Source organism: Catharus ustulatus, chromosome 7, assembly GCF_009819885.2.
Source record: "Catharus ustulatus isolate bCatUst1 chromosome 7, bCatUst1.pri.v2, whole genome shotgun sequence".
Classification (NCBI taxonomy): Eukaryota; Metazoa; Chordata; class Aves; order Passeriformes; family Turdidae; genus Catharus; species Catharus ustulatus.
Genome location: NC_046227.1, coordinates 1019753 through 1046809, shown reverse-complemented (window position 1 = coordinate 1046809; position 27057 = coordinate 1019753). Strand labels below are relative to the sequence as shown.

Genomic DNA, 27057 nt, shown 5'->3' with positions numbered 1-27057 from the left:
GGTTATCTATGAGACTGACTCCCAGAGACTTTCACATGGATGTTTATTTTGGCCACCACTGCTTGCCTGGCAAAATTATGACAGCAAGAAAACAAAAATTATTGATTACCATGAAGAGACCACACTATAAGAAGAAGCTGCAAACCAAGGTTCGACGGAGCGTGGAGTGGGCAGTGACTTCTCACGTTTCCCCAGCGCTGCTTTGCTCTTTCTATATAAAATAAAGCAATCTAAAATTTGCTAAAAATTGAGACTTTTATTTCTCATTTACAACACTTTCCACTATCCCAGATTGCTCCAAGCCCCATCCAATAAATCCAATCCGGCCTTGGACACTTCCAGGGATGGGGCAGCCACAGCTTCTCTGGGCAACCTGGCCTCTCCACCCTTAAAGGGAAGAATTTCTTCCGAATATCCCGTCTGATCCTTTCCTCTGGCACCTCAAAACCATTCCCCTTGTGCTGTCACTTCAGGCTCTTGTAAATAGTCTCCCTCCTATCAAAAACCTCATTTGGAGCATGCACAACCTCTCCCAGACAGCCACTGACCTAACAGCTTCTTCTTCTCTCCACAGTGGATGCCTCCAATGAAAACCATGTTGGGTATGACAGGCATGGGATACTCAAAGACAAAGTCAATTCTCCGCAACGAGATGGATCCATGACTTAAAAGCTCTGTCATTGTCATTGGTTTTTGGAGGAACTCTGAGGCCAGCTCTTCATATGAAGAATAGGCGATATAGCAGATGAAGGACTTGTAAAGGAGGAAAATTAAATCTCATCCCGTTCCGCCCCACGCCATGAGTAGGGACACTTCCCACCATCTCAGGTTGTTCTAGGCCCATCGAGTGCGTCCTCGAACATTGCCAGGCATTGAGATCCCACTCGTCCTCCCTGCCCTCACGCTGAGAGAACTACAACTCCCAGCATGCCCCGCGCTGGCACCTGCCTACCCCGCCGGACGCGGGTCCCGGCGTGCTGTGCGCGGCGCCACACAACAAATATGGCGGCGGCCGCGGAGCCGTGGCCGTAGGTCTGGGCCCGGCCCGGTTAGTGCCGGACGCTGAAGGGCTGGGGATCGCTGGCTCGGGGGAAACTGCGGAGCTTGGGGGGCTCCTGGAATGGGTTTGTTAGAGCGGCTTGGGACTCTCCTGTCGTGGTTTTACTGGGGGGGTTTGGGATCTCCTGGCGTGGGTCTGTCAGGGGGATTTGGGGTCTCCTGTCTCACATTTGTTAGAGGAGTTTTGGGTTTCCTGTCCCGGATTTATTAGAGGGGTTCGGAATCTCTTGCTTTGATTTGTTGGAGAGGTTTGGGATCTCTTGCCGTGGTTTTATAAGAGGATTTTGAGAACTCCTCTCCTGGATTTATTAGATGAGTTTGGGATCTGCTGTGGGTTTATTGCAGGGGTTTGGGATCGTTTGTTATTGATATTTTAGAGGATTTGGGCGATTTCCTGTCATGGATTTATTAGAGGGGTTTGGGAATCTCGTGGGTTTATTAAAGTGGTTTGTGGATCGCTTGTCATGGAAATGTTAGATAATTTGGGGATCTCCTGTCATGGATTTATTAGAGAGGTTTAGGGATTTCTTGCCACAGATTTATTCTGGGGTTTTGATTTCTCATGCCTGGATTTATTCCAGCCTGAGTCCCTGTGCTCTCAGCTGTCCCTGCTCTGTGAAAGCACTCGGCTATCCAGAATCCCTTCCAGTTGCTATTCCTGCTTGGTTTTTAAGGGAAGGAGGATGCAGAAAGGAGGAGTGAGGGAGGATTTGGCACTCAAGTACCTCTCCAGAATGGTGGGTGGGTGGTGTCTCCTGGATGTGGCCCTTTTTTGGGACAAATGATCCACTCAGGAGCTGCTGAGCATTCAGGGAGGAGAAGGCTAAATGCTAAAGTGCAACAGGCCTGACTGGAAACAGGAATGAGGGCTGGGAGACAGCTTGGAATGAGTGCCAAGCCCAGAAATTCCATCCAGCAGCTTGGGAGGAGGGGCCTTTGCCAAGATTTTAAGGCAGTCAAGAGCTCATTCAGAGGAGGAAAAGCTGATGCAAAGTGATTTATTTCCTATTTGTTTGTTGGGAAACTGAAACTTTAACATCTTTCTGCTTTAATGTCTCAGATGAAGAAGCCCCAGGGGTTTGGAGGAGGTGGATAAGGATAATCCAAGGTAGGGGACAGTTCGCTTGTAGGAATGAATGACAGCTTTGTGCAAAATGGAATTGTGGTGGGTTTAATTCTGGGGAACAGTCTGCTCAGACATGTGGTAACAGAAATGCTTCTATTTCCCCCTTTTTTTGTTACATGAATTTACACTTTTACATGGATTGATTTTCAGAATGACTGGAATAAGGTGGAAAAAATATAAGCAAATTCTTCAGTCAGGGCTTCCGGGTTGATCTTGGAGGATTTGAGGTGGGTGGGTCCAACTGCATTTTTTTATAGTAAATGCTTATCTTTTTGTAGGACTCTTCTGCCTTCACAATGTTTGGGGACTTATTTGAAGAGGATTTTTCCTTTCTTTCCAACAATCATTGTGGGAAAGGGAAGAAATCAAAGCCTAGAGACTCTGAGCCTCCAGCTCCCAGGGATTTCACCAACCTCAGTGGAATTAAAAATCAGGGTGGGACCTGCTACCTCAATTCCCTTCTGCAGACTCTGCTTTTCACACCTGAGTTTAGAGGTGAGGTGCTCAAAACCTTCTTAAAATAATGTTGGGATTGGTATTTTAGTGAATCTTGCACTTCTGCTTGTTTAATTAAGAAACATGGTGAACTCAAGTGATTTTGGGGCATGGTTCCCTTTAAGTAAATTATTGCAGAATAAAATAAAATTGTAGTCTTTGGCATTAAAATACATTGCATTTTTAAAGAGATGATATTGTCTTTTTAAATAATAATTTTTTGCCAATTGCAGAGGCTTTGTTCTCCCTGGGACCTGAAGAACTTGGTACTCTGGATGACAGCAGAAAACCAGATGCAAAGGTGTGTGTTGTTCGTCACTGTCTGATGTTGGTTTGGAGGAATATGGTTCCATTTCATGTAAAACTTAGGAGAATGAGTATAAACCTGAATTTGACACTGAGAGGCAGTTTGGTCTGGCTGTTACTGGATTTTTCCTACAGTTCTAAGCTTCAATTGCCATAAGGTTTTGCTTCAGAAATCAGATATGGCATCTGTTTCTGCTGAGCTATCCTCCCTCCCACCTCATTCCATCCCATCATCAAGCCCTTCAGAAGAGCTGGAGGGGAACTTGGGACAAGGGATGGAGGGACAGGACACAGGGAATGGCTTCCTGTTACCAGAGGGCTGATGGGTTAGATGGAATATTGGGAAGGAATTGTTCCCTGTGAGGGTGGGCAGGCCCTGGCACAGGGTGCTCAGAGCAGCTGTGGCTGCCTCTGGATCCCTGGCAGTGTCCATGGCCAGGTTGGACATTGGGGCTGGAATACCCTGGGGCAGTGGGAGGTGTCCCTGCCCATGGTAGGGATGGAATGGGATGGGTTTTAAGGTCCCTCCCACCCCAAACCATTCTACTTGGCTGTGCAAGGTGAGGCACTGTAGATTTTTGGGATCAGAGTGTGACTTCTTGGTATGAATTGAGCAGTGCACATTGTGAAATAGTCAGGGGTAGCTTATCACGAACTTTGTAGTAAATTGCTTCTGTTTTTGTTGAAATGCCTGCTTTGAAGGCTGTGTCTGATGTGGTGGCTGTGTTCCCTTGCTGTTGTGCCCAGGTTCGGATAATCCCACTGCAGCTGCAGCGCTTGTTTGCTCAGCTCCTGCTCCTGGACCAGCAGGCTGCATCCACCACTGACCTCACCGAGAGCTTCGGCTGGAGCAGCCATGAGGTGCCAGTCTCCTTCCCCACACACTCCTCCCTGCATAGAGATGGCTTCTAGAAGCCTGACATTTAGGAAATGCCTTAAAATCCTTCAAGTTGCAGAGATGATGTTGAATTGAGTCAACTCTTGGTGTGTCCTGTTGGATCTCCACATGGAGTCCATGGCAGTTGTTTACAGGGAGGAACAGAAGATAATTGTTCTTAGATATAATTCCAGTTTCTTTCCCTTTGTTTTTACAGGAGTGTTTTTCCAACAGGCTTCTTGTCCTGAGATACTTAGAGTCTTAGCCAAGTTGAACTGTGTCGGTCAGAGATTAATCTACATCTGGGGAATTGCTTCAGATTGACAGGGAGCAGATTTAAATGGAATATTGGGAAGGAATTGCTCCCTGGGAGGGTGGGCAGGCCTTCATAGGGTGCCCAGAGAAACTGTGGCTGCCCCTGGATCCCTGGAAGTGGTCCAGTCCAGGTTGGACACTGGGGCTTGGAGTACCCCGGGGTAGTGCAAGGTGTCCCTGCCCATGGCAGGGGGTGGAACAAAATGATCTTTAAGGTCCTTCCAACCTGAACCACTCTGGAATTCAATGATTCTGCCCAAGTGAAAGTGTCTTAGGTGGGTTGTAGCATAACCAAATCAACAATAATAAAGGTAGTACTTCACTACTCAAGGAGTAAATGTATGAGTAGTTGTTAAGACTCTGGGACACTTGATGTGTTATTTTTAAGTCATAAGCAAAGCACAGCAGTGTTTCATTCCTTCCTGTGTGGATTTTCCTCCTGTAGGAGATGAGGCAGCATGATGTGCAGGAATTGAACAGGATCCTCTTCAGTGCTTTGGAGACTTCCCTTGTGGGGACGTCAGGCCATGACCTCATCAACCGCCTGTACCATGGCATTGTTGTCAACCAGATTGTTTGTAAGGAGTGCAAGAACGTCAGTGAGAGACAGGTAAAGCCAGGGATCTTCCACTGGGTGGTTCTTTCAGGCTCTTGATTTTAAATGTCCTTGTTTTTCAAGTCATAAATTGAAGTCATCCTTGTTGGGTGCCTTGTTGAATCCAGGTAGTGAATGTTTAAGTCTTTGGCTGCGTTTTCTAAATGAGAGGTAAAAAACCCAAATGTTTTCTATCTTCTGAGTTCACAAGCCCTGCCTCTGGTAGATGTAGTTAGCATAGATGCAGTGAGGTAACAACAAAATATATCTTGACAATCTTTTGTGCTCTTTGTAATTTTAAAAAAGTTTTTACAAATTAATTTGTGTGACTGTATGAGGGGTTTTTGCCCATCACTGTGATGAATAGCATGGGTCTCTTTCTAATCACCACAAACCTACACCCCTCAGAGCCTCCTTTCTTGTTGTCCTTTCTGTACAGGAAGATTTCTTAGACCTCACAGTGGCAGTGAAAGGTGTGGCTGGCTTAGAGGAGGCCCTGTGGAACATGTACGTGGAAGAAGAATACTTTGAGAATGACAACTTGTATCGATGTGGAGCCTGTGATAAACTGGTTGAAGCTTCCAAGGTAACACCTTGGGATGGGGTGATATAGGGTTAGATGTAATATTAGGAGAAAATCCTTCCCTGTGAGGATGGGGAGGTCCTGGAACAGGTTGCCTAGAGAAACTGTATCTGCTTCATCTCTGAAAGTGTCCAAGACTGGGCTTGGACCAAGCTGGGACAGGGGAAGGTGTCCCTGCCTTTGGCAGGGGGTGGCACTGGATGTGCTTAAGGTCCCTAACAACCCAAACTATTCTGGGATTCTGTAAAATCTCAGCAGGGTTGTCAAGAAAAGCTCCTATGGCTCACTTCCCAAATGTTGTTGCAGTTTTTTGTCCCTAACATTGACTGTGGTATAATTTGGAGAGTATTGACTCATTCAACACCTCTGCTGCACCTTGCTCTGGGCACTTTGGAGGTTTGGCTAAAAGATAAGTTAGAGCATAAAATAAAAACACAGTGAGAGAAATCATGAAAGCTCAACTTACGGAGAACCTGTATGAGAGAAAAACAATGAGCAGCTGTTGCTCTGTGCAGGGAATAGGATGTGTTGCTTTGTTTTTGTGAAGGGAAGCAGACTCGGGGTGTTGGTGCACTCTGCCCTGGTCACAGCAGCAGAGCTTCTTGGCCTCCTGCAGGATGGGTGAAATCCAAACCCTGCAGCCCTCTACATGTGGAGGGAGTATTTCAAAGGGAAGCTGAGATCAGGCCAGGTTCATCAGTGACTTGGGAGTTCAGGAACACTCAGCAGTGCCTCATGTGCCTTCTTGCAGGGGTTGGCTGGGGTTTAACTGGACTGGGTTCAAGGCAGTACAGGGTTAAGTTGTTTTCCTCTCACCTGTGCAAGAGAAGAGTGGGAACTCTGAATTTTGGCAGGAAATCAGAGCTGAGCGTTGTGAGGCTGTGTATGCAAATGGAATTCCTAATTCAGGGGATTTCTTAAACCCTGTGTGTGTTCCTGTTATGGCTCTGCCAGTGGAGACCAGGATGGAGGCATTGGAAAGGCTCAGAAGGGTGGCCATGGAACCCACACCTGCTGACACAGGCGGTACAAGATGTTTGGTTTTATTTCCCATGAAGGTTCTTGATGTGCTCACCCATCAAGTGGTTGGATCTGGGTTAATCTGGAATCATTAAAATTGATTCTTCTGGCTTGCCTGCCTGGAGGGGGCTCCCCTGTAGAAATGAGGGAGACTTGAGCTCATGGTTGTTCTGTGACTGCCTGTATAGAGCCCATGGGCTGTGGAAGTGTCATTACTGACTGGAATCTCCCCAGTGCTTATTTGCTCTGTTAGGATCTAGTATGGGACTGGTGATCACCAATTAAGGAGGATGTGGGGCTCAACAGGGAGAGATGATCTGGGTCACTTTTAGGTTGTGTAGCTGGAAGGGAAATTGAGAATTAGTGAAGACATTTCAAAAATGAGAGCACTCATCTTGTCTCTCTGGTATAAGAAAGCTTTGGTGGAAAAAGATTTGACCACAGCAAGGTGGAAGCACAATTTCGGTCTAAGTCTGTGCTTAAAGTGTTTTTTAAATCCCTTCCCAGTCTGCTAAACTACGCAAGCTGCCTCCCTTCCTCACCATTTCCCTCCTGAGGTTCAACTTTGACTTTGAGAAGTGTGAGAGGTACAAGGAAACGAGCTGCTACACATTCCCTATCCAGATCAACCTGAGGCCTTTCTGTGAGCAGGTGGGCACTGTTAACATTTGTTAAAGGTTTCTATTGCTCAGCAGAGAACCCACAGCTCAAGGTTATTTTTTTTTTTAGGGTATCCTCCTCAACTTTTGGACTGAGCTACCTTGTAGTTAGAAGGGGGAAGGGTAAAATAATTACCCAAAAGTTATCTAACCTGTCCTTCACAGGAGGATTATTATCTGGATATGGAAATTGAAAATTACTTTTGTGTGGTTATTCTCTGATAGCATCATGCATAAATTGAGCTATATTGTGCTTTAGGTGCCTGTAGTTCTTCCATTCATATTTTTCTCAGGAATCTCTATTTGCATACATAAATGTGTTTCTGGTTATAAACTGAGCAGTGTCATTGCTTGATGACGAATTTTGATCCTTAAACAGCATAACAGAGGCACTGTTATGGAACAGACATTTTTCTTCTTGAAGTGTTGCAATGCAACATAGTATAGTTCAGAATCCTGCTTGTTTAATAACATGGGTTGCCCAGGGAAGCTGTTGGCTGCCCCACCCCTGCAAGTGTTCAAGGCCAACTTGGACAGAACTTGGAGCCACCTGGGCTAGTGGAAGTTGTCCCTTCCCCTGCAAGAATCCAAGTGAATTACAAGGTCCCTCCAACCCAAACCATTTTGGGATTTTATGATTTGTCAGCCTGTGGCTTGTGCTTGTGTCCCCAGTCCTCAAAAGCCATTTCAGTCTCTGCATGTACAAACACACACTGAGAAATGTCTGAAGGGATGCTGAAGGTATAAAACTGTCCTTGCATGAGAAACTGACCTCAGTTGTTGCAATTATTGTTTTTCTTTTTAAAGACTGAAATGGATGATTCAGAGTACATGTATGAGCTCTTCTCTGTTATTATACACAAAGGTGGCTGCTATGGAGGACACTATCATGTTTATATCAGAGATGTGGATGAATTAGGAAACTGGCAACTCCAAGTAAGTCCTAAAGCCTTCTCTTCCTTGCTTTAGAGGTTGTACTTTCCAGAAAAGTATTAAGAATGTACATCCAAGCTTAGTTAATATTTTTAGTGAGGCTTTTTGTATCTTGCCTCTTTGAGAAGGGCAGTTTATCAGAATGTTCATTCTGAAATTGTGCATGATCATGTTAGCACAGAATAATCCAGTCCTCTGATTGTGCATGAAACCACAATATTTCTGAGTACCTCTCTAACCTAGGAAGAAGAGGATGGGCTGATTGAAGAGAAAGTTTTAAGAGACACTGAAAATGCCAAAGAAACAGAAAATCCACTGGCAGTCTTAAAAGAAATTTTATCAGAGGTATGGTATGTAAGGAATTAATTGTTTTGGTTTTGGAGCTAGGGAACCTCCAGGGGGTTGGTGTTTGTGAGTGGACAGGCTTAAGTGTCCAGAGCTCTTCTGAGCTTGGTGTGAAGCATTTAAAACTTGGCTTTAATATTAACAGTGCCTCTTCCTACAGAAAAAAAATTCTTTTGGAGTATTTCTAAAGCTGCTTGCCAAAGCTGTTGCAAAAGGAATCAGAATACTCAGAGTTGAAAGGGACCCACAGGGAGCATTTGATCCAACCCCTGGCCCTGCACAGGCACCCCAACAATGCCATCCTGTGCATCCCTGGGAGCGGTGTCCAAATGCTCCTGGAGCTCTGGCAGCCTTGGGGCCATGCCCATTCCCTGGGGAGCCTGGGCAATGCCCAGCACCCTCTGGGGGAAGAACCTTTCCCTGATATCCAACCTAAGCCCCCTCTGACACAGCTCCAGATGATGCTACAGCAGCTTATTAAAAACCAATAATGATTAAAACACTTCAAAATCAGCTTCTTTGCGTTGACCCCTTGACTTCTTTAGCTTTTGTTACCTTAGTTTATCATTTCTCTGCAGGAGGAAGCTAAGCAAATTGCTGTGGATCAATTAGGGCAGAAATTATTGGAGAAGAAAGGGGTGTCCTGGAATAAGAAATACAGAAAACAATATGGAGCATTACGAAAGGTAGCCACAGGTTTGCTAGTTTTGATTTTGGATAACTTTTATAATCATTTCTATTCCTGATGAATAGTCAGGAGGAGATAATTGAGGATATGGACCCTTGGACTAGCATGTGCAAGGAGAGGTTTGTGCTGTGAATTAGCAGACTAATTAGGCTTGGGAACATAAAATTCCCAAGGAATTATCTGCCTGATGCTTTTTGTTGCTTTTTGATTTTTTTTCTTGTGTCTGTTGGGCCTATCAAATTAACTACTGAACAGAAACCATAGTTTGAAAATGCATACCATTTTTCGGTTGTCTAGAGCATGTATGTGAAATTAATACTCCAGTAAAACCTTGTTTTCCAGTTGGTTGCTGTATTTTATGATGTTTTAAGAAAAATACTGCAGCATTTGTGTTGTAGATAAGTGGAAAACTCATGTTTGCTTGTTTTTTTGAAGAGAGCTACCTGCTGTTTCCACAAGAAATATTTAAATGTAGGTGTGAAGTGTAGATGTGAGGCCTTTGCAAGGTAAACCGTGAAAATGCATGAGGAAGGACCATAAAATGAGGGTTGAATTAATGGAATTTGTGTTTCATTTCGAGGAGAATCAGGCGGAGCAGCTTAATGCAGGTTGCTGCATTTAAAACTTGGCATCTTCTTTATCCTGTCCTTGCTTCCCTTTCAGTATTTGCAGAATCATCCTCAGATTTTCCAGCTGAGTCCTGATGGAAACAAGGTTGGCCTGAAGGAAAAACACAAGCTCCTGTTCAAGCTGGATTCTCATGGACAAAATCTCCAGAGCCCTTCCCAGAAGAATGACGTCCAGTGGAACTGTGAGAAAAAGCCCCCAAGGCCAAGGGCCACTTCTGCTGGGTGCCACTGGTTTGATCTGAATGATTCCAAAGTTCAGCCCATCAAGGAGAAGGATATTGAGAAGCAATTCCAGGGTAAAGAGAGTGCCTACATGCTGTTCTACAGAAAAGCTCAGCTGAAAAGGCCCCCTGAAGGTACACAAAGCTCATCTGGAGATTCTAGGGGGTGCTTCCTTGCTTTGACATTTTTTCTGGAGGGCTTTTTTGTGCTTTCCAAGCTTTATTTTCCCCAGTTTTCCTTACAGTGATCATTTGGAAAAAAAAAAGTTAAATGAATATACAAGGAGGTGGTGACCTGTTAATTGACTGCAGCTGACTAATTTTTTTAGCATACTCCATAAATAATGGCAGAGCATCAGCTGAAACAAATACAAGTTGTTAATGGCATTTATGTGTTGATTTCCCTTAAAGTTTGATTGGAAGGAGTAAAAACATTTGTTTGTTCTTTAGATCATGTTGCAGTTGAGTTGTAATGTCTCTTCTTGATCACTTTTCTTGTTTGCCAAACCAGATTTTAAGCCTATATTTTTTTGTTGCAGCACGTGGAAATCCAAGGTACCAAATTCCGAAGCACCTGCTGAATGAAATGAATGCTGCTAATACAGAACTGCAAAAAAAGAGGTATACTGGTGTCACTGTACTCAAACAGCTCTTATCTGCAGGATTCAAAAGGAAAGAAATTCCTTGAGCAGAGTCAGAACTGAAATGGTTCAATGTCATGGAGGTTAATTGAGGAATATAATTTCTGTATCCATGTTCTGCTGGTTCCCTGCCTTCCCTGATTGCAGGCAGCCTACAGAATTTCAAGGGAAACATGTTTAGAGTTTCAAATGGCACCATTTTCTCACTGCAATTCTGGAAAGAGTGGAATGCATTAGCTTAATGGTGTTTATGGAGGGAGCTCTCCACTGGGAGAAGGGGGAGGGTCTTGGTTTATGGTGAATTTACAGATAAAGTATATTCTCGCCAGAAAAGTTAAGAGCTTGTGGTATTCAGCTTGGACAAAACTTTCCCTTGTGTTGAGGGACATGAATGACAGTCAAGATATCAAAATACAGACACAAGAGTGACAGTTTATGGGATATATCACATAAGGCTGTGGCTGCCCCATCCCTGGAAATGGGAGGGTTGAAACAGGTTGGATGGGGCTTGGAGCAACCTGGGATAGGGGAAGGAACCATGGCAGTGGGGGAGATGGATGGGCTTTAAGGCCCTCCCCACCCAAACAATCCTGGGATTCTGTTTCTGAGTAAATTCCACTCCTTTTTTTTTTTTTTAATGTTTACTGCTACAACTAGGGACAAATATAGAGGAGGAGGGGATGTGACTGGGAATTTAGCCCTGGAGTTTAGTTCCAGATTGGGGTTAAATTCACCAGTTTGTTGTGTTGTTCTCCAAAGAGCTGAATATGACTCAGCAAACAATGGCATTGATTTACATCTCCACCTGAGCTGCTGCTATAAATTCCACAATGGGGCTTTGCATCCTTCACTTTCTTGGAAAGAGAGCGTGGTGGATTTGACTATTGACAGAAGGAAAACACTGGGAGACCTTCGTTGTGCAGTGTTCCAGGTACCTGCTCTATCAAATAAACTTCATTTTTACGTGAGCCACTGCAACCTTTACAAATATATCTATGCTGCAGTCCCTGTGTCAAGGAGAAATTTTCAACAGCAGATGGAGTTTAGGAGGCTAAGAACTTAATATGAGTTTACACAGGAGGAAAAAGTCTTGTGGGGTCTGTAACTGAAGCCATGAAATTGCTGGAAATTTAACTATGGAGACTTCAAAGTTCACATGAGCTACTTAATTATATTTGGGCAGCATTTGTATGGCCGTGGGTTGACACTGCAGAACTCCAGGTTTATTCATAATATTTTGTTTTGTGACGGAGTTGTCCTTGTCTTTTCAAGGAGTTGCCAATTAAGTGTCACCAAGTGACCTTGGGAACCAGGCTGTGGCAACTTTCAGCAGATTGTAATTGTGAGTGCTATGAGTTACTGCTACCCTTATTTTACATCATTTTTCTGGTTGTTTTTCCCAACCAGATGTTGGAATCTTGGGAAGGGGACATGGTTCTCAGCATGGCCAAGCCGTTACCAGCAGGATTGCACGTGTACCAGGTGCTTGATGGTAAGAGCACTGCATGCCAGGCTTCTGTGCTATTGCTGTATTTTAATTCCTGCAGCCGTCAAAGATTCCATCTATCAGCCATCCTGGAGATGGGTATTACTGAACACTCTTCCAGCTCAAACTCATGTTATTTAAATTACTTCACTGAATGATTTTGAGACTTTGCTGTGAAACCTTTGTTGTGAAGTGCAGATCTTAAGCAAGTTAAGCACATTTGCTAACAAGAATGTATCATTGTGTGTCTTGCCCTTGAATTGCTTGTGGATGTTTGCTTTCATAGGATTGGCCTAATAGGTGGAGGAGAGGATAGAAGAGAGGAGCCAGGGTGACATCAAAGGAAAATGTAGGTTAGACTTCAGCTGAAGTAGAAATTTTGTACAGGGATATGCTCACATTAAGAGTTCATTAACTCATTAAGTCTACATCAGCTTTTCAGATTATCATTTTTGTCTCCAGCTTTGCTTTATTAGGCAATTCTGAATGTTAGTCTTTAAAAACTCGGTAACTTTTAAATTTTATGTTCTCTGTGGTCAGTTTCAGAAAATCAGTGCTGAAGCAGAGCCTAACCCAACTCTCCATAATGTTGACATCAAAATAGAGAAACACTCAACTGCTCTAAATATTCCTCCCCATGCTTGTACAGTTCTATAAGTGTAGTGACTTTTAAAAGCTTGCTGACCCTGTTTGTGTGTTTTGTGGGGAGCAAGAACTTGATGATTTGCTCCTATTTTTTTTAGGAGATGAGCTGACTCTGGATGGTATTGGGCTGGCTGATGGAGCAGACATCTTTGTCTGGAATGGGAAGGAGGTAAAGAAACCAAGCACTTCCTTGCTTGTCAACTCTGAAGAGATAAGACTGCACAGGGAAATCCTGTGCTGCTTTTGTAGTTTTTCATCTTCCTTTTAATAATAAGTCTTCTGCTTAACCTGGAAGTGGTTGTGAAGCGCAGCATTTTATTCTGTCTTTCTAGTGGAATAAAATGCTACTTTTAAATGGTTTTTATCATAAAAGTATCCATTTTATTTTGACTTTCTCAAAAAGAAAATACCCAAACCAAACAAAACTACCCAAACAGGTAGTAACAGAGTCAGTTTTGTCCTTGTTTTATTTTTGTTATTTTTTCTATTGCAGATTTTGTGTCATTAAATTTTCTTTAGCAAGTATCCTAGGTTAAATTTTGGTTGAGTATCAGAAAGATTCAGTCTTTTAAAATGTAAAGTCACAATGTTCAGTCACATTTGGGTAGTTCTTTAATGTCCTGAGGGGCTGAATTCTTGTGTTCTGGATTTTACCAAGTGTCCACTGGTTTCCCAGCTGCTGTTACTATGGAATGGTTTGAGAAGGGACTTAAGGATCTCAATCCACTCCTGCCATGGACAGGGGCACTTTCCACTATCCCAGTTTGCTCCAAGCCCTATCCAGGCTGGCCTTGGACATTTCCAGGAATCCAGGGGCAGCCTCACCTCCTCTGGATAACATTTTTCTCTCTTCCCAACGCCTGTGGGTTACTCTGGTTATTTGTTCAGTAAGAATTTGGTCTGAGGTGGTTTCTCTGGGAGGTGAGAGTGTCTGATTTTAGTCTCAATATGCTTGTTGCCCAGTCTCCTGTGTTTTCTGGATCACACGAAGCTGGCATTCCTTCCTCCTTTCCCTCAGGTTGGAGGCACAAAGGTACTGACGGGCCCTGAGCATGAGCCCGTGGTGCTCAACGTGCTTCGCTTGGCCGAGCACAATGAGGGCGGCAAGGGGCAGCACTTCAGCGAGGCCCAGATTGTCTTCTCCTGCAGCACCAGCCTGGGGCAGCTGCACTCTGCCTTGGCTCCAGCCGGGGGAATCATCCTCAAAAACGGCTCAGGAGCAGACACAGAAACCAAGAACTGGGAAGTTTTCCATGAGGAGGACATGAAGGAAACAGTGCGAAGTGCTGGGCTCAGGGATGGGTGCTCTGTGCTGATCTTAGACAGCCATGACCAGAGGTAAAGTTTTTGCTTATGATTGTAATTAAGCAAAGAAAGTAATTTTGGCAAAACATTTTAGTTCAAATTATACTAACAGCATATATTCTTGTACCTAATTGTCACTTTGAGCTTACAAATACAAGTATTTTCATCTGAAGTTTTGGACACCAGTTATTTATCAGCCATTAGATTTTTCTTGCCCTCAAAATGCAGCACCAGTCACAACCTTTGATTTACACTTGTGAAGGTGGGAAAAACCTGGTGGCTCAAGCTCGGCAAATCCAAAGCTGCCAGGGGCAAATTTGTGGTCTCATGACACTCTGTGCTCCCTGAGGCACAGTGAGATGCCATCACTGTGAACAACTGTGTCATCATCTTTTTTTTTTTTTTTTTTGGGAGCTGTGCTGGTGAGTGATGTAACCCTGCCAATGTTTAGCTTTCCTGTCTCTGACTGTCCTTGCACTGGTGATTCCCACAGCTTTGTCAATGTGGCAAGTGGGAATTTGACTGCCTTCACCTATGACATCAGCTGGCTCCAAGTGAAAAACTTCTGTGGGGTGGAAGAGGAGGAGAAACATGTTAAAATCACTGCCACTATTGAAACAGTAAGTACTCTGCTTTCCTGTACAGCTTGGCCACTGCACTTGCCCCAGCTCATTTGATTTATCTTCAGGGATGAAGTTTATCCCTACTGAAATTAGTGTTGAGCTCAGAGTTACAATCCCTGGGATATTTGCAGGTAGCTTAAACCAGTGCAGTGTTTTAGTGTCAAACAGTTTTCTCTTTGGACCATCCTGTAAATGGAAGTTTGAGATGGTGTCAGTAACCAAAACTAAGAGTGAAAGGATTATCTTTGTGCACTAGCACTTGAATGAGCAGGGGTGTTGTTGGCATTCCAGGCTGGAGTTGTTCATATCCTTCTTAATGTCCCTGTCCGTTAGGTGATGTCAGATATCAAAATGAAAGCCATCCGGGAGCTTCAGCTGGAGGAGGAGCTGGGTAAGCATTCAGCTGCTTTATCAATCTGCAAATGTTATGATTTACTGGCTTTTGAGAGGATTTAGTGGTAGAATTTTCCTTTTAGTGAAAGAGTAAAAGCTAAGACTGTTGGAGTCTCTCTCCAGTTACATTTTTGATGTCACAGAGGGAGGCCTCTAAAATAAACCTGTTGTAATTAATCTTAAAGGCATTACTTGCCTGAAATTCTGAGCCAAATTCCTATTTTTTTCCTGTTTGAATTATTTAATGCTTCTCTCTTTCCTCCCCTTTTTGCTGCAGCAAATGAGAGCTGTCTTAGACCTGTTAGTGGCAATGGGAAACTTCTGTCTCCAGGTAAATTGATTTATTGCATCAGTATTCTGTAAGAAATTCCCTGGGGAGATTTTGAGCCTCTGTTTGTCCTTTCCTAGGAGAAGTATCTGCACATAACTCCACTGATTCCCAGTTGTGTGGGCATTTTTTTCCAGTTTTAAAGTTAGTTAACAGTACCAATACAAAGATAGGGGCTAAACTGAAATGTTTTATTCTTACATCCCTAATCCACCTGTGCTCCTGATGGACTCTGGGAGATCTCCATGACTTTGTTCTCCTCACAGGGCACTCACAGATCTGCTGTCAGGGCTGAGCAAGTTAAGTTTTCAGGAGGGCACTGAAGGGTTTTAGCTTGCTCTGAGGATGATAAAATTGATATTTTTATTTGTCCTCCCTGAAGTGCCTGAGGATTACACAGTCAAGGAAGCAGAACTGAAGATGGGAAGCTTGCTCGGGCTGTGCCGTGGGAAAGCTCCAACTTCCACTCAGGTACAGCAGTGTGGGATGGAAGAGCCTGGCACAGGAACATTCCTAAAGAGAATAAAGGAGAAAGATATTACTCTTGGAATGTGCAAGTTGTAAATATCCCAGAATGGTTTGGGTTGGAAGGGTCCTTAAAACTCATCCAGTCCCACCCCCCGCCATGGGTACTGAGACCTTCCACTGTCGCAGGCTGCTCCAAGCCCCAGTGTCCAACCTGTCCTTGATGTGTGGGGGAAGGAGTGGTGGTGCATTTCTAGAGACCAGGGGGAGGTTAAAGAAGATCTGCTGATGGCCATAGCTAAACTTTCTGCTTTTTGTGCCATTTTGGTGCTATTTGATGACATTCTAGCCACAGGAATTGTTCTTGCACTTCCATATTTGTTCTGATAGTCTGTGTTTGGATTTTCAGCTCTTCCTGTACTTTATGGTTGGGAGTGACCAAAACTGCAGCCTTGAGATGGAGATAGTTGTGGAGGAGACGACCTCTGTCAGAGAGGTAAGGGTGGCTGCTCCCACAGCTCTTCTCCCAAGCTCCTGGACAGCATTCCTTGCGCGGACCTGGAGGCAGAGGAGTTGGGAACAGCCATGCACAGACTGAAGGAAAGTCTTTGCAGCTTTGATTTTTTTTTTTTTTTTTAAAGTTCATCTGCAAACTCTGGGGCACAATTTGTTCAAATAAAGGAACAAACTGACAGCCCAGATTTAATTTTCTGCCAGTTTGGGAAAACTGGCTCAGCTGATGTGGTGAATTTTTTGCCTGAAAACCATCTCATTCATGAATGTTTTACTATATAGTCCAAATACATTTTGTCTGTCTAATTATATTTTTTAAGAATTGACCAGCAATCAGTCACTTTTTGTCAGAAAATTTTAACATAGATTTGCTGAAAATTTTTTTTCCCAGCCTCAGCATTGACACAACTCTCATCCCGTGTTTGTTCTTTCAGTGTCTCAATTTAATGTTGGAGAAATCTGGATTATCAGGTTTGTTGTGTTATTTATATATTTTTAAAGGAATTTTTAATACTTTTAAGACAGCTCTTCCTACCCTAAGCCTTGTAAGTTTTTGCAGTGATCTGTGTGTCATTGTAATCTGAGGAGGAGAAAGAGTTTTAAACATGGAGTCTTTATGATTTTTTTTTTATTATGAAGAGCTTTGCCATAGCTTCAAATGATAATTTGACACATGGGAATTCCTTCTCTTTCTTTTGAAACCAGGGAAAATAATTAGATAGGTGAGGAAGAGAGATCTGTGCAAATGAAAGATTATTTTCATACAGCAAAAAATCTGGGGAAGATGGAAGTAATAATTTATTCAGAGTTGTGTTTAAAAAGCAAATGAAAATAAAGAATAAAAGAAAAAGGACCCTTTACGCTTCTTAAGAGTTTTGTAATATTTTCCTGCACTGGCATTATTGACTAGTTTAATGTGTTTTTTGGGTTTTGGTAGGTGACAACTGGCATTTGAGAAGGCTTGACTGGTGCTATGAAGCAGGGGAAGCCCTAAGTCAGGAAGTAAGAGGAGCCTGTTTGAATCTATTTCTGCTTCTCTGCTCCCTGGGGAGAAAGGCAGCTGGGAGCTGACAGGGACCCTGTGCTTTCTACTTCCTGCAGAATGCCACCCTGAAGGAACTCAATGTTTGCAGAGGAGACACTTTGGTTATAACTGAAGGAAAACTTCCAGAAAAGGTAAATCGTGAGAAACAAGGTTCACTCTTCAAAAATTTTAACAGTTTAATAAGGGATAAAAGGGATAAAATTGTAGCATCATTATTTCTGCTCTACCACCATGTTCCCCACTAAATCACATCCCCAGCTGCCACGTCCACACATTCTTTGGATACCTCCAAGAGCGGCGACTCCACCACTCCCCTGGGCACCCTGTTCCAAAAGCTTAGTTTTAAACAAATATTTTCTCTCTTCCTGTGCTAAAGGTGAAATTTCTCCTTGTCAGCACACAGCACTTGAGCCACCTGCTGTTTTCTGTTCCAGGATTTCCTGAAAATCCCCATCTGGTGGCTGAAGCCTTCAAGCCATAAGAAGCATGGAGAGCATGCACAAGACCAGGTGAATGGGATCACCTGGAAGATGGAAGCTTTGCAGGTGTCTGCTGCAGCAGGTGAGCTTGGCCAGGCTTTGAAAGGAATCATCTGTGGTTACTCTTGGAGTCAAAGCCAAATTTTAATCCAAAGCCTTAAAACCCTTCTGAAACCTAGGAGGGGCTGCATGAGTTACATCAAGGTTATGATGAAAGGACCACTCAGGAGACAGATGCAGTTTTGGACTTAAATGCTGGATAATCCTATTGTGCTCAGCTGGATTTGCTCAAAACCCCACTAAATTTTGTAGCAGGGGCTCCTTATTTATCAGTGTCTGTACTGAAGGCAGTTGGCAGCATTGTGAAACATCTCCTTCATGAGCACAGATGTGATTGGCTTCAAGTGCCAGACTCCTGAAGGCATATTTAATTCCCTTCAGGCTGTGTGGCTTTTTGGGAGGCTGGAAAAGGAGGGATGGGTGAAGCCTGCATAGTATAAAAGACCTTAAATGCAGTCAAATCCAAATCAAAAAGGAGACAGGGAAGCAAAATCAAGTGAGGGTTGAGAAGGGAGAAGAAAATGAAGTGAAAATAAGAAAACTGGAAAATGGGGGACAAATTGATTTTTTATTTTATTCTTCTGGTGCTGAATTGTGCTGCAGGGAACATCTCCTTTCCTTGTAGAAGTTTTTGCATTTTTCTCCTTCTGCTTCAAACCCTTCCTGAGTTCCACTTTCTCCCCTGTTGATTTCATTAGCAGAGCCAAGAGCAATTTATCTTTGCTTGCAGTAGGTTTAACAAATAACTAACACTATTTATCAGTGGGAATAACTGCTCCTAGTTCTGAGATTTGCAGGGTAGGTTCTGTGTAGGAACTGTTGGGAAATTACTAGGATGTATTTTGTGTGCTGGATATGGCCATGGCAGGGGTTTGGAATGAGGTGACCTGTAAGGTCCTTTCCAACTCAAAGCAGTCTGGGATTCCTGGATACTCTAAGTGAACTCCAGATTCCTTCTCTAAGGGAAATATGACCATGAAGTGGCTCTTACCTCTCAGTACTATACAAATCACGTTGACTCTTCTGTTGTTTGTTTCTTCCTCCTCCCTCTCCCCCAATTCAAAGCTCCACCAGAACCCACCCACCCAGGCCTGGATCTCTGTTATGCTGGCAGGATAGAGATAGCAGGAGAGGCATCTCTGGAAGACCTGAAGATGCAGGTTAGATGTTCTCCTGTGTTGGACTGTGCAGCAGCGCTGTGATGACTTGAGCTCTATTAACAGCTCTCTTTTATTTCCTTTTCCCCTGGCTCCAGTCTGTTGTGCCATGGCATTTATGCCATGGTCACTGGTAAGTACCAAGAGGCAGCTGGAGCACATAGCTCAGACACTTCCTTTGTGTCCCTGCTGTCCCCATCCTCCCTGTCATGTGTCCTGGCCTGCAGGAGCCTCGTTGCACTTCAGCTGAAGCTCTGCCTTGCAACTTTTGCTTTTATTTCAGTATAAAATCTCTCCATGGGAAGCACACAAGCATAATAAGCACCTCCTAAAAAGCCACGTTGTCATTTCCACATTGTTCCTGTATTAGTTTTCTGCATCTTTTATTTTTCTTTTAATTTTTGTATGTGGAATCTGATGAATAAAGAATTGCTTTGGGATGCACAGGTTTGTCAGCCAGGAAGGTCTGGCTTGTTTTGTTTGGTCAGAAACTAAAATATCTTTGTATTGTTTTAATACACTAAAAACCAAACCAAGCAAAACACCCCAAAAGAAAAAAAACAAAACCCCAAACCCACAAAAGGGTATAACCCAGTCCTACCAAAAGGCTCTGTGTAGTTTGAGCAGTTGATTGTTCTACTTGAGCTGCATGGGGAGGGATCTCTCGCCTGATTCTGCTCCATTCCAACACTTGTTTTTTGGGTATGACTTCAGTTTTGGGCTCTGCCAGGCTACTTCTATGGAGAGCTGTTTGCAGCTTGAACAAGAACTGGCTGAGCATGAGAAGTGTTGTGTCCTTGGGAAGGGCTTAGAGGAGCTCAGCACATGGCCAGAGACTGGGGCAAGCATTACAACAGCCTCATTCCCTCCCAGTTGTTCAAATTTTGGTTTAAAAAAGAAATTGGGTACTTTGGAAATGGAGGTTGAGTTGGGAATTGTTGAGAGAGAGGGAAATTCAGCTCCCCTTGAGGTTGGAAAGTGAGTGTTTTGCTGATAGCCACAAGCAACAGCTGGTGTGGAATAAATGTCAATACCTTGCCCTCTTTTTTGAGAGTTAATCCAGTCCTTTCTATTTTTCCTGGCTGGCTGCTAAAACAATTGACCATTTCTGTTTTTCAGGCTCTGACCTTACCCTTCTGCCAGGAGCAGGCTGTGCCCCTGCCCTCGTTCCTCAGAGCTTGGACAGTGGACAGCAAACGCCCTGGGAGGCTCCTCCGGGACAACAAGCGAAGGCTCAGGTGCGATTCCTGGGCAATGTGCAACAGGCTGGACATGGAATGGATTGTGGGGGGATTCATCAGCTCAGTCTGGGTTGGAAAGGATCTTAGAGATGAGCAGTCCCACCCATGCCATGGGCAGGGACACCTTCCACTATCCCAGACCCCTCTAAGCCCCAATGTCCAACCTGGCCTTTGGCACTGCCAGGGATCCAGGGACAGCCACAGCTTCTGTGGGCACCCTGTGCCAGGGCCTGCCCACCCTCATAGGGAACAATTCCTTCCCAATATCCCATCCATCTCTGCCCTCTGGCAGTGGGAAGCCATTCCCTGTGTCCTGTTACTCCATCCCTTGTCTTCAACTTTCCTGGAGGCCCTTTAGGCACTGGAAGGGGCTCTGAGCTCTCCCTAGAGCCTTCTCCCCAGCTCTCCCACCCCGGCTCCAGGGCCATGTAGACAATCTCTGTTCTGTTTTCAGTGACTACAGACTGGGTGCTGGAGTGGAAATCTGCATAGAACCCTTGCAAGAAGAAGAGAATTTGGGGTAAGAGCTCAAGATCTTTATTTCTCTTGTTTCTTACAGCTCTGCTTTTGAGGGAAGCCTTCACTGAGTAGCTTTTGACTTCAGGGCTCTCAGGATGTGGGAAAACAAAGTGAGGGGAGGGCAGGAGGGAGGAAGGACAGCTGGGAATTCTGAAAGCATGGCTCACAAGAATTTCCATTCTCTCATCCTGCTGCCAGCCCCCAGGAGCTGCTGCTGCGAGTCCAGATGGGAATACCAGGAGAGAGGAACTACTCTGACTCCTGGGATTTGGTGTGGGATATCTCCAAGGAATGCACAGCCTGGGCTCTGAGGCAAAGAGTGGCTTCTCACTATTGTCTCCCTGTAGATAAAATTGAAATAGCTAAATACTTCTCTGAGAGATTTGAGTGGCTGCCAATATCTAGCTGGGTAAGATCTGGATTGACAGAATCCAACAGTTGTTGGTTTGGGCTGTAGGTCCTTATGGATTAAATTTAAGGAGAATTCCAAACTCTCCTGCTTTGCTTTTGTTCAGACACAGCAAATCTCCAAGAGGAAAAGGAGGAAAAAGCAGGAGAGTTTGCAGTCAGCACCTTATCACCTGAAGGATGGAGACATCATTGGGGTGAAGGTAAATAAATATCTCTGGATTTAATTGTTGCACGAGGATCAGGTTCAGGCAATATCCCCTTTGCAGTGTCTTCATTTCTTCCTGATTTTTTTTCTCATCCTGCTGCATTTCTGAGAGCGTTGGGGTGTGGGTTTGGACGCTGCATTGTGTTTATAGGGAATTTCTTGCTGCAACTGGTTTTCCTCTTTCTTTGTTCTTGACCTCATTTTTTGACTTTTTTTTTCTAATTCTAAGTAAAATCCAAGGAAGTGCCCTTTAAAAAATCCCATTATAGATACAAACCTGTTACATATTATGGATTACTGAACTAGGACAGTTCTGTTTTAAGGTGTGAAAAGGATTGAGCATTGAGCTCTGAGCTTCCAATCAGGCTTAGATAGAAGGGAGGAAGATTCTGAATGGGTTTTAGAGCAGTAGGAGAAAAATGCGCTGTCCTGTCCTGCTGTTTTAGCCTATTGAAAGGAATCCTTCCCCAGAGGTGTTCCAGGCCATGTTGGATGGGGCATGGAGCAGCCTGGGACAGTGGAACGTGTTCCTGCCCATGGCAGGGGTGGCACTGGATCATCTTTAATATCCCTTCCAACTCGAACCATTGTAATTCTAATTACCTTGAAATTAATCAGTGCAGAACTACTCAAAAGAAACCTAGAAATTTATTGTGTCTGTTGAGGAACAGCTAGGAAATAGTTTGGCCTTCTGACTTTGTTCTTTCCAATTCTTCATAACAGAACCTTCTCCTTGATGACACCAAGGACTTCAGTACCATCAGGGATGACATTGGGAAAGCGAAGCAAAGGCAGCTGGCTCTGGAAAAGAGGAAAAGGTAGTGAGCATTTCCTTTTATTTTTCTTAAGGAATATGCGAAGTGTTTACTGCTTTTCAGAGAAACCATGGCTGCCCCATCCTTGAAAGTGTCCAAGGCCAGGTTGGATGGGGTTTGGAGCAACTAAGAATAGGGGAAGGCGTCCCTGCCCATGGCAGGGAGTAGCACTGAGTGGTCCTTAAGGTCCCTTGAAATCTAAACTATTCCATGATTCAGCCTAATTGGATAATTTTTGAGGCCAGTGGTAGCTGGTTGCTGTCAGAGCATGCAATTCCAGTAGTCCTGAGGGAGCACTTGGATAATTCAGACTCCTGGTTCTTGATGTTCCTGCATTGAACCTTGTGGTTTTTCCTCCTGGAACACACTGTGGAGATGAAAATGAACCCTTGACTGTCCTGGCCTTGCATAGGCTGTTTTCACAGCTCACTGGAACTCAGTTCAGGCCAGGCTGCCTCTGCTAAGGCCCAACACTAAACATGAACCATGTTATTTCTGTTTTCCAGCCACCAGGAACGTGCCCGGGATCCCTTTCTCTCCGAGGAGAAGCTCCCCATGAAACCCCGCAAACCAGAAGTGGCTCTTTCCATCAACGTGGGGGTTTTCAGATAGCACCAGGAGGTGCTCTGCCCACACCACCCTGTACTAACCTGGCCTGAAGGGCATCAGCTCCACCAGCAAGAGGGGCTTTCCCAAAGTGTCCTCAAGGATCCCTGAGGCACAAGCTGGCTGTAGGGTTCAGGATAACTCTGATTTTCTTCTGCTCTCTCTTGGGGAAGTGCTTTAAGGTCCCTTTCTCAGTGTGGTACTTACTCTCAGGCGGAGTAAATGCACTTTATGGAGAAGGAAAAGGATTAATATATTGTATAACCTCTCAGTGACTTTTGTAACCACACAAAATGCTTTGTTGGGTCAGATCTGACCTCCTGCACCATCACTACTGAGATTTAATGCAGTCATAATCATCTCTTTTTAGAAATTCTTTTCCATCTCTGATCACTGAAGTTGCTGCTGATACTGGAATTTGCTTTTCTCTCTTTATCTCTAAACCTAAATCTGTAGGAGCTGGAGTCAGCCCTAAGAATGAAGGAAGTGTTGAAATCTCTGAGCAGAGTGTAGGAAATTGGCTCAAAAAGAGCAGGTCTAGGACCTGTCAAGATGTAAAACCTGGAGACCTTTTGTGATACGAAACAACAGGGATGTAATCTTAGATTTTGAAGTTTCTAGGGCTTGTTTTGTTGCCCATAAACTTAATTTTGCAGTTTTTAGGGTGTTTTTGTTGTCCCTAAACTTCATTAATAGACAAAATGGTTGGGAAGAATGGACAGATCTGATGTTTGATCTTCATTGGGTTTTACTGTACTCAGGAAGGCGGCTTGTATTTATTTTCAGTGCTCCTCTTCAGCGAAATTTCCCTCGTTTCTCATCTTTCAAGCTGTTCTGATATTCTGTTACATTGGAGAACCTGTTTCTCTTGGTGTCCTGAGCTGACTTTGAGTAGCTCACTGAGCTGGACTCCAGGTCAAAGGCTCTAAGTATTAACTCCAAAGTGAGCCTGATAATCCTTAATTAAATCTGTGATAATGCCACTGCTTTTGGGGTCTGCAGTAAATATTTGACCTATTTGGTGTATGTGTAGATTTTGTAGTGGGAGCTGCTAGTTGAGCGTAAATCTTGGCTAACATCAGATTTTTCATGTACTTTTTACAGGTTAACACTAGTCTGGTATTTCAGACAGCATAAAGATAAAAACTGACACTCTGCTATCAGCAAAAAAAAAGAAGTGAAAAACACCATGAAACACACAATTCTTACTTATTTCTCTACATATCTTTAGAATTCAGTAGGTGCCTCCTGAGCTTTTTGGGGCTGATGCTCTGCACAAGGGACTGTTTAATGTCTTCACTCACTTGAATCCTGAAATCCCAGTTTCATGGATACATTTTTCTGCCCAAGGGGAGGGCAGCAGATGTCTCCCCATCTTAGTTTGTGTCGCCTTCTTTCAGATGTTCTTGGGAGCCTGGGTTTACAGTAGGGATCAGAGATACTGATTTCAAAGGTTTGTGTTCCCACGTGGTTCCAGCCCACTGGATTTACTTGCTGTCACTTGAGTTCCTCTGGTTCCTGCTGGGGAGCTGGACTGAGCTCAGCCTTCCCCTCTTGAGTAACTCTGGTCTCTCCCTGAGAGCACCAAGTTTGGAGAAATTGAAATGCAAATTCCAAGTGGGAATTTTGTGCCTTTGTTCAAGTGTAATGTAGCAGTGCCTGCACTGAACCAGTCTTGGATTATTTCTAATGTTGGCTTTTTTTTTTTTTCTTAAAACTCTTGTGGGCCATTCCACAATGAGAGAGTTCATGGAAAACGGGGCTGGGGAAAGGAAACATCTTTTGGAAATGGAGTCTTTGTGACTCCTTGGGTTCTGATGGTTATTTGCAAAGCCAGGAAGAGCTTTCATCTTTATTTTTCAAGTGTTCTTCACAAAATAAAATGTCATTTTTATCTGCCTAGTTGGGTTGTTTGTGGATGTCTCGCTGGTTGGGAATGGCACAAAATGGTTTCTGACATGCTTTAATTTTCCAATGGTCCTGAACTGACATTCCCATCTCTGGGGGGGAGTGGTTTCCCCATTCCTTGTGGCTGTTGTCTTTTCCTGAGGCTCTTGGCTTGCTCCTGGCTCAGGGCTCTTTGTCCCATGTTTCCAATCCCTGTGGAGAAAGCACTGAGGAGGGAAGGGAAAGTTCCTCCATCAGGACACAAAGCCACGCTGGAGCCCTAGGCTTACAAAAAGCCTTGGAAATTTTTCTTTATCCCAATTTTGATGAGGTGTTTGGACTGATTATTTTGAGTAACAGGTTTTGACTGAAATTATCAATTAGCTTCTAGAGACTATTAAACCACTTCCTAGAAAATTAAATATTTTTAGGGTTTGGGGTTTTTTTTTCATTTTGGTCATCTGGCTCACCCTAGTTTGCTCAGACCTTTCTGAGATTCTGGACCTGGAGAACTGAGAGTGGTTTCCAGATACAGGGAAGTCTCCCAGAGTTGAGCTGAAAGATTTACCTCCTTTTCTCAGCATCCCTTCCTGACAAGTGTGGTGCAGAGTTCATGGTATTTCCAAGAGGTTTAGCAGGGTTCAGTGGGATATTGGGAAGAAATTCTTCCCCATGAGGGTGATGAAGCCCTGGCTTTTCGTTCTTCAGTTAAATGGAGCTGTGCTTCCATGGGGAGCCTCTGCAGGAAAGCGAGCAAATACGGCCAAGTTTAAACTGCCCCATGAGATTCCTCCTCAGGCATCTCGGGTGCTTTGTAGAGAGTCATGGAAAAAACCCAGATGAACCACAGAGACCCAAAATAGACATGCCTCTTCTGCAGAGCATCTTCTTCCCGGTCTTCCTGCTCCCTGTGAGACTTTCTCTGATGCTGTGGAAGCTGTCAACAGTTCCTGTTCTTCACAGATCCTGGAGTCAGAGCCTGTCTGGGAATGTCAGCGGCAGTAGGTAGAGGCGGGGGAAAGGTAAAATTCACTTCCCCCAAGCACCTGCATGTGGCATGGGAATATCTGCTTCCTTTTTGCTGGAAAAAATTCCCTGCCTGCGCTAAGATTGTTTTGCTTTGTAATTCCCAAATCCAACTCTTCCCTTACAGAAGGGCATGGGTTGGAATGGAATGGGTGATCCAGTTCTGCCCCTGCCATGGGCAGGGACACCTTCTCCTGTCCTGGGTGGTTCTGAGCCCCAGTGTCCAGCCTGGCCTTGGACACTCCCAGGGATCCAGGGGCAACCCCGGCTTCTCTGGGCACCCTGTGCCAGGGCCTGCCCACCCTCACGGGGAACAATTCCTTCCCAATATCCCGTCCATCCCTGCCATCTGGCAGTGGGAAGCTATTCCCTGTGTCCTGTCCCTACATCCTTTGCCCTCAGTCCCTCTCCAGCTCTCCTTTGTGATAATTGATAAAAGATCTGTGTTAACCATAAGACTATTGGGGTTTATATAAACCAAAATACACAGGTCAGAAGTGAAGCATGGACCCTTGATAGAGGAAAAATGTGTTTAAATCATTCTGTTCTAAATCCCCCTGTTATGTATGTTATGTTTCTAAATAATATGTATCTACTACACGTTTGTAAAATCAGACTTTCCAATAGATTTTGCAAAATCAGACTTCCTGCCTTTGTTCTATCAATGACTGCCTATCTACAAAGACCAGAACTTCCCAATTTCTGGCATTTTTATCTACCAAGACCTGATGGTTATCTATGAGACTGACTCCCAGAGACTTTCACATGGATGTTTATTTTGGCCACAACTGCTTGCCTGGCAAAATTATGACAGCAAGAAAACAAAAATTATTGATCACCACGAGAGACCACACTATAAGAAGAAGCTGCAAACCAAGGTCCGACAGTGTGGAGTGGGCAGTGACCTCTCACATTTCCCCAGTGCTGCTTTGCTCTGTCTATATAAAATAAAACAATCTAAAATTTGCTAAAAATTGAGACTTTGTTTCTCATTTATAACACCTGCAGCCTTTTTAAGCCTTGGAAGGGGCTCTGAGCTCACCCTGGAGCTTTCTCCTCTCCATGTGAACACCTCAGCTCTCCCAGCCTTGGAGCATCTGGATTTGCTCCCTGTTTTTCTTGTGTTGGGTCCCACAGAGGCACCCTTAATGATGAAGGGGGAAAAAAAAAGTCAAAACCCCACCCCCCCAAAAAAAAACCAACCAAAAAAAAGCAAAACCAAACGCCAAACGTTTTCCCAATATGATTCACCTCCCACTAACACGTATTAAACATTTTATTTGCAACCTGTTGTGCTGAGGGGTAGGGTGCAGTTTTGGGGCTGCTTCTGGGGGTTTTGGGGTGGGTTCCAGGATT

At 44.2% G+C, this 27057-nt stretch overlaps 1 protein-coding gene across 5 annotated transcripts; it reads left to right on the top strand.

The window, feature by feature from the left end:
* Positions 1 to 984: 984 nt before the first annotated feature.
* USP40 (ubiquitin specific peptidase 40) lies at positions 985 to 24690 on the top strand. Of its 5 annotated transcripts, none has more exons than XM_033064898.2 (33): positions 985 to 1048; positions 2120 to 2167; positions 2464 to 2680; positions 2914 to 2981; positions 3734 to 3847; positions 4624 to 4788; positions 5213 to 5359; positions 6884 to 7027; positions 7843 to 7971; positions 8212 to 8313; positions 8892 to 8999; positions 9665 to 9986; positions 10391 to 10472; positions 11252 to 11423; positions 11900 to 11984; positions 12722 to 12792; positions 13642 to 13961; positions 14422 to 14548; positions 14885 to 14942; positions 15222 to 15275; positions 15655 to 15743; positions 16147 to 16233; positions 16685 to 16721; positions 17188 to 17252; positions 17352 to 17426; positions 17730 to 17856; positions 18900 to 18994; positions 20111 to 20229; positions 20687 to 20752; positions 20950 to 21160; positions 21267 to 21362; positions 22091 to 22185; positions 22689 to 24690. In XM_033064898.2, exons 3-33 carry the CDS (start codon positions 2482 to 2484, stop codon positions 22792 to 22794), a joined length of 3735 nt encoding a protein of 1244 aa, XP_032920789.1. In that variant the 5' UTR covers positions 985 to 1048; positions 2120 to 2167; positions 2464 to 2481; the 3' UTR covers positions 22795 to 24690. The 5 variants fall into 5 exon arrangements, with proteins under 5 accessions (XP_032920789.1, XP_032920793.1, XP_032920790.1 ...); XM_033064899.2 differs by having other exon boundaries at positions 991 to 1124; XM_033064901.2 differs by lacking the exon at positions 2120 to 2167 and having other exon boundaries at positions 1012 to 1048.
* The last annotated feature ends 2367 nt before the right edge of the window (positions 24691 to 27057 follow it).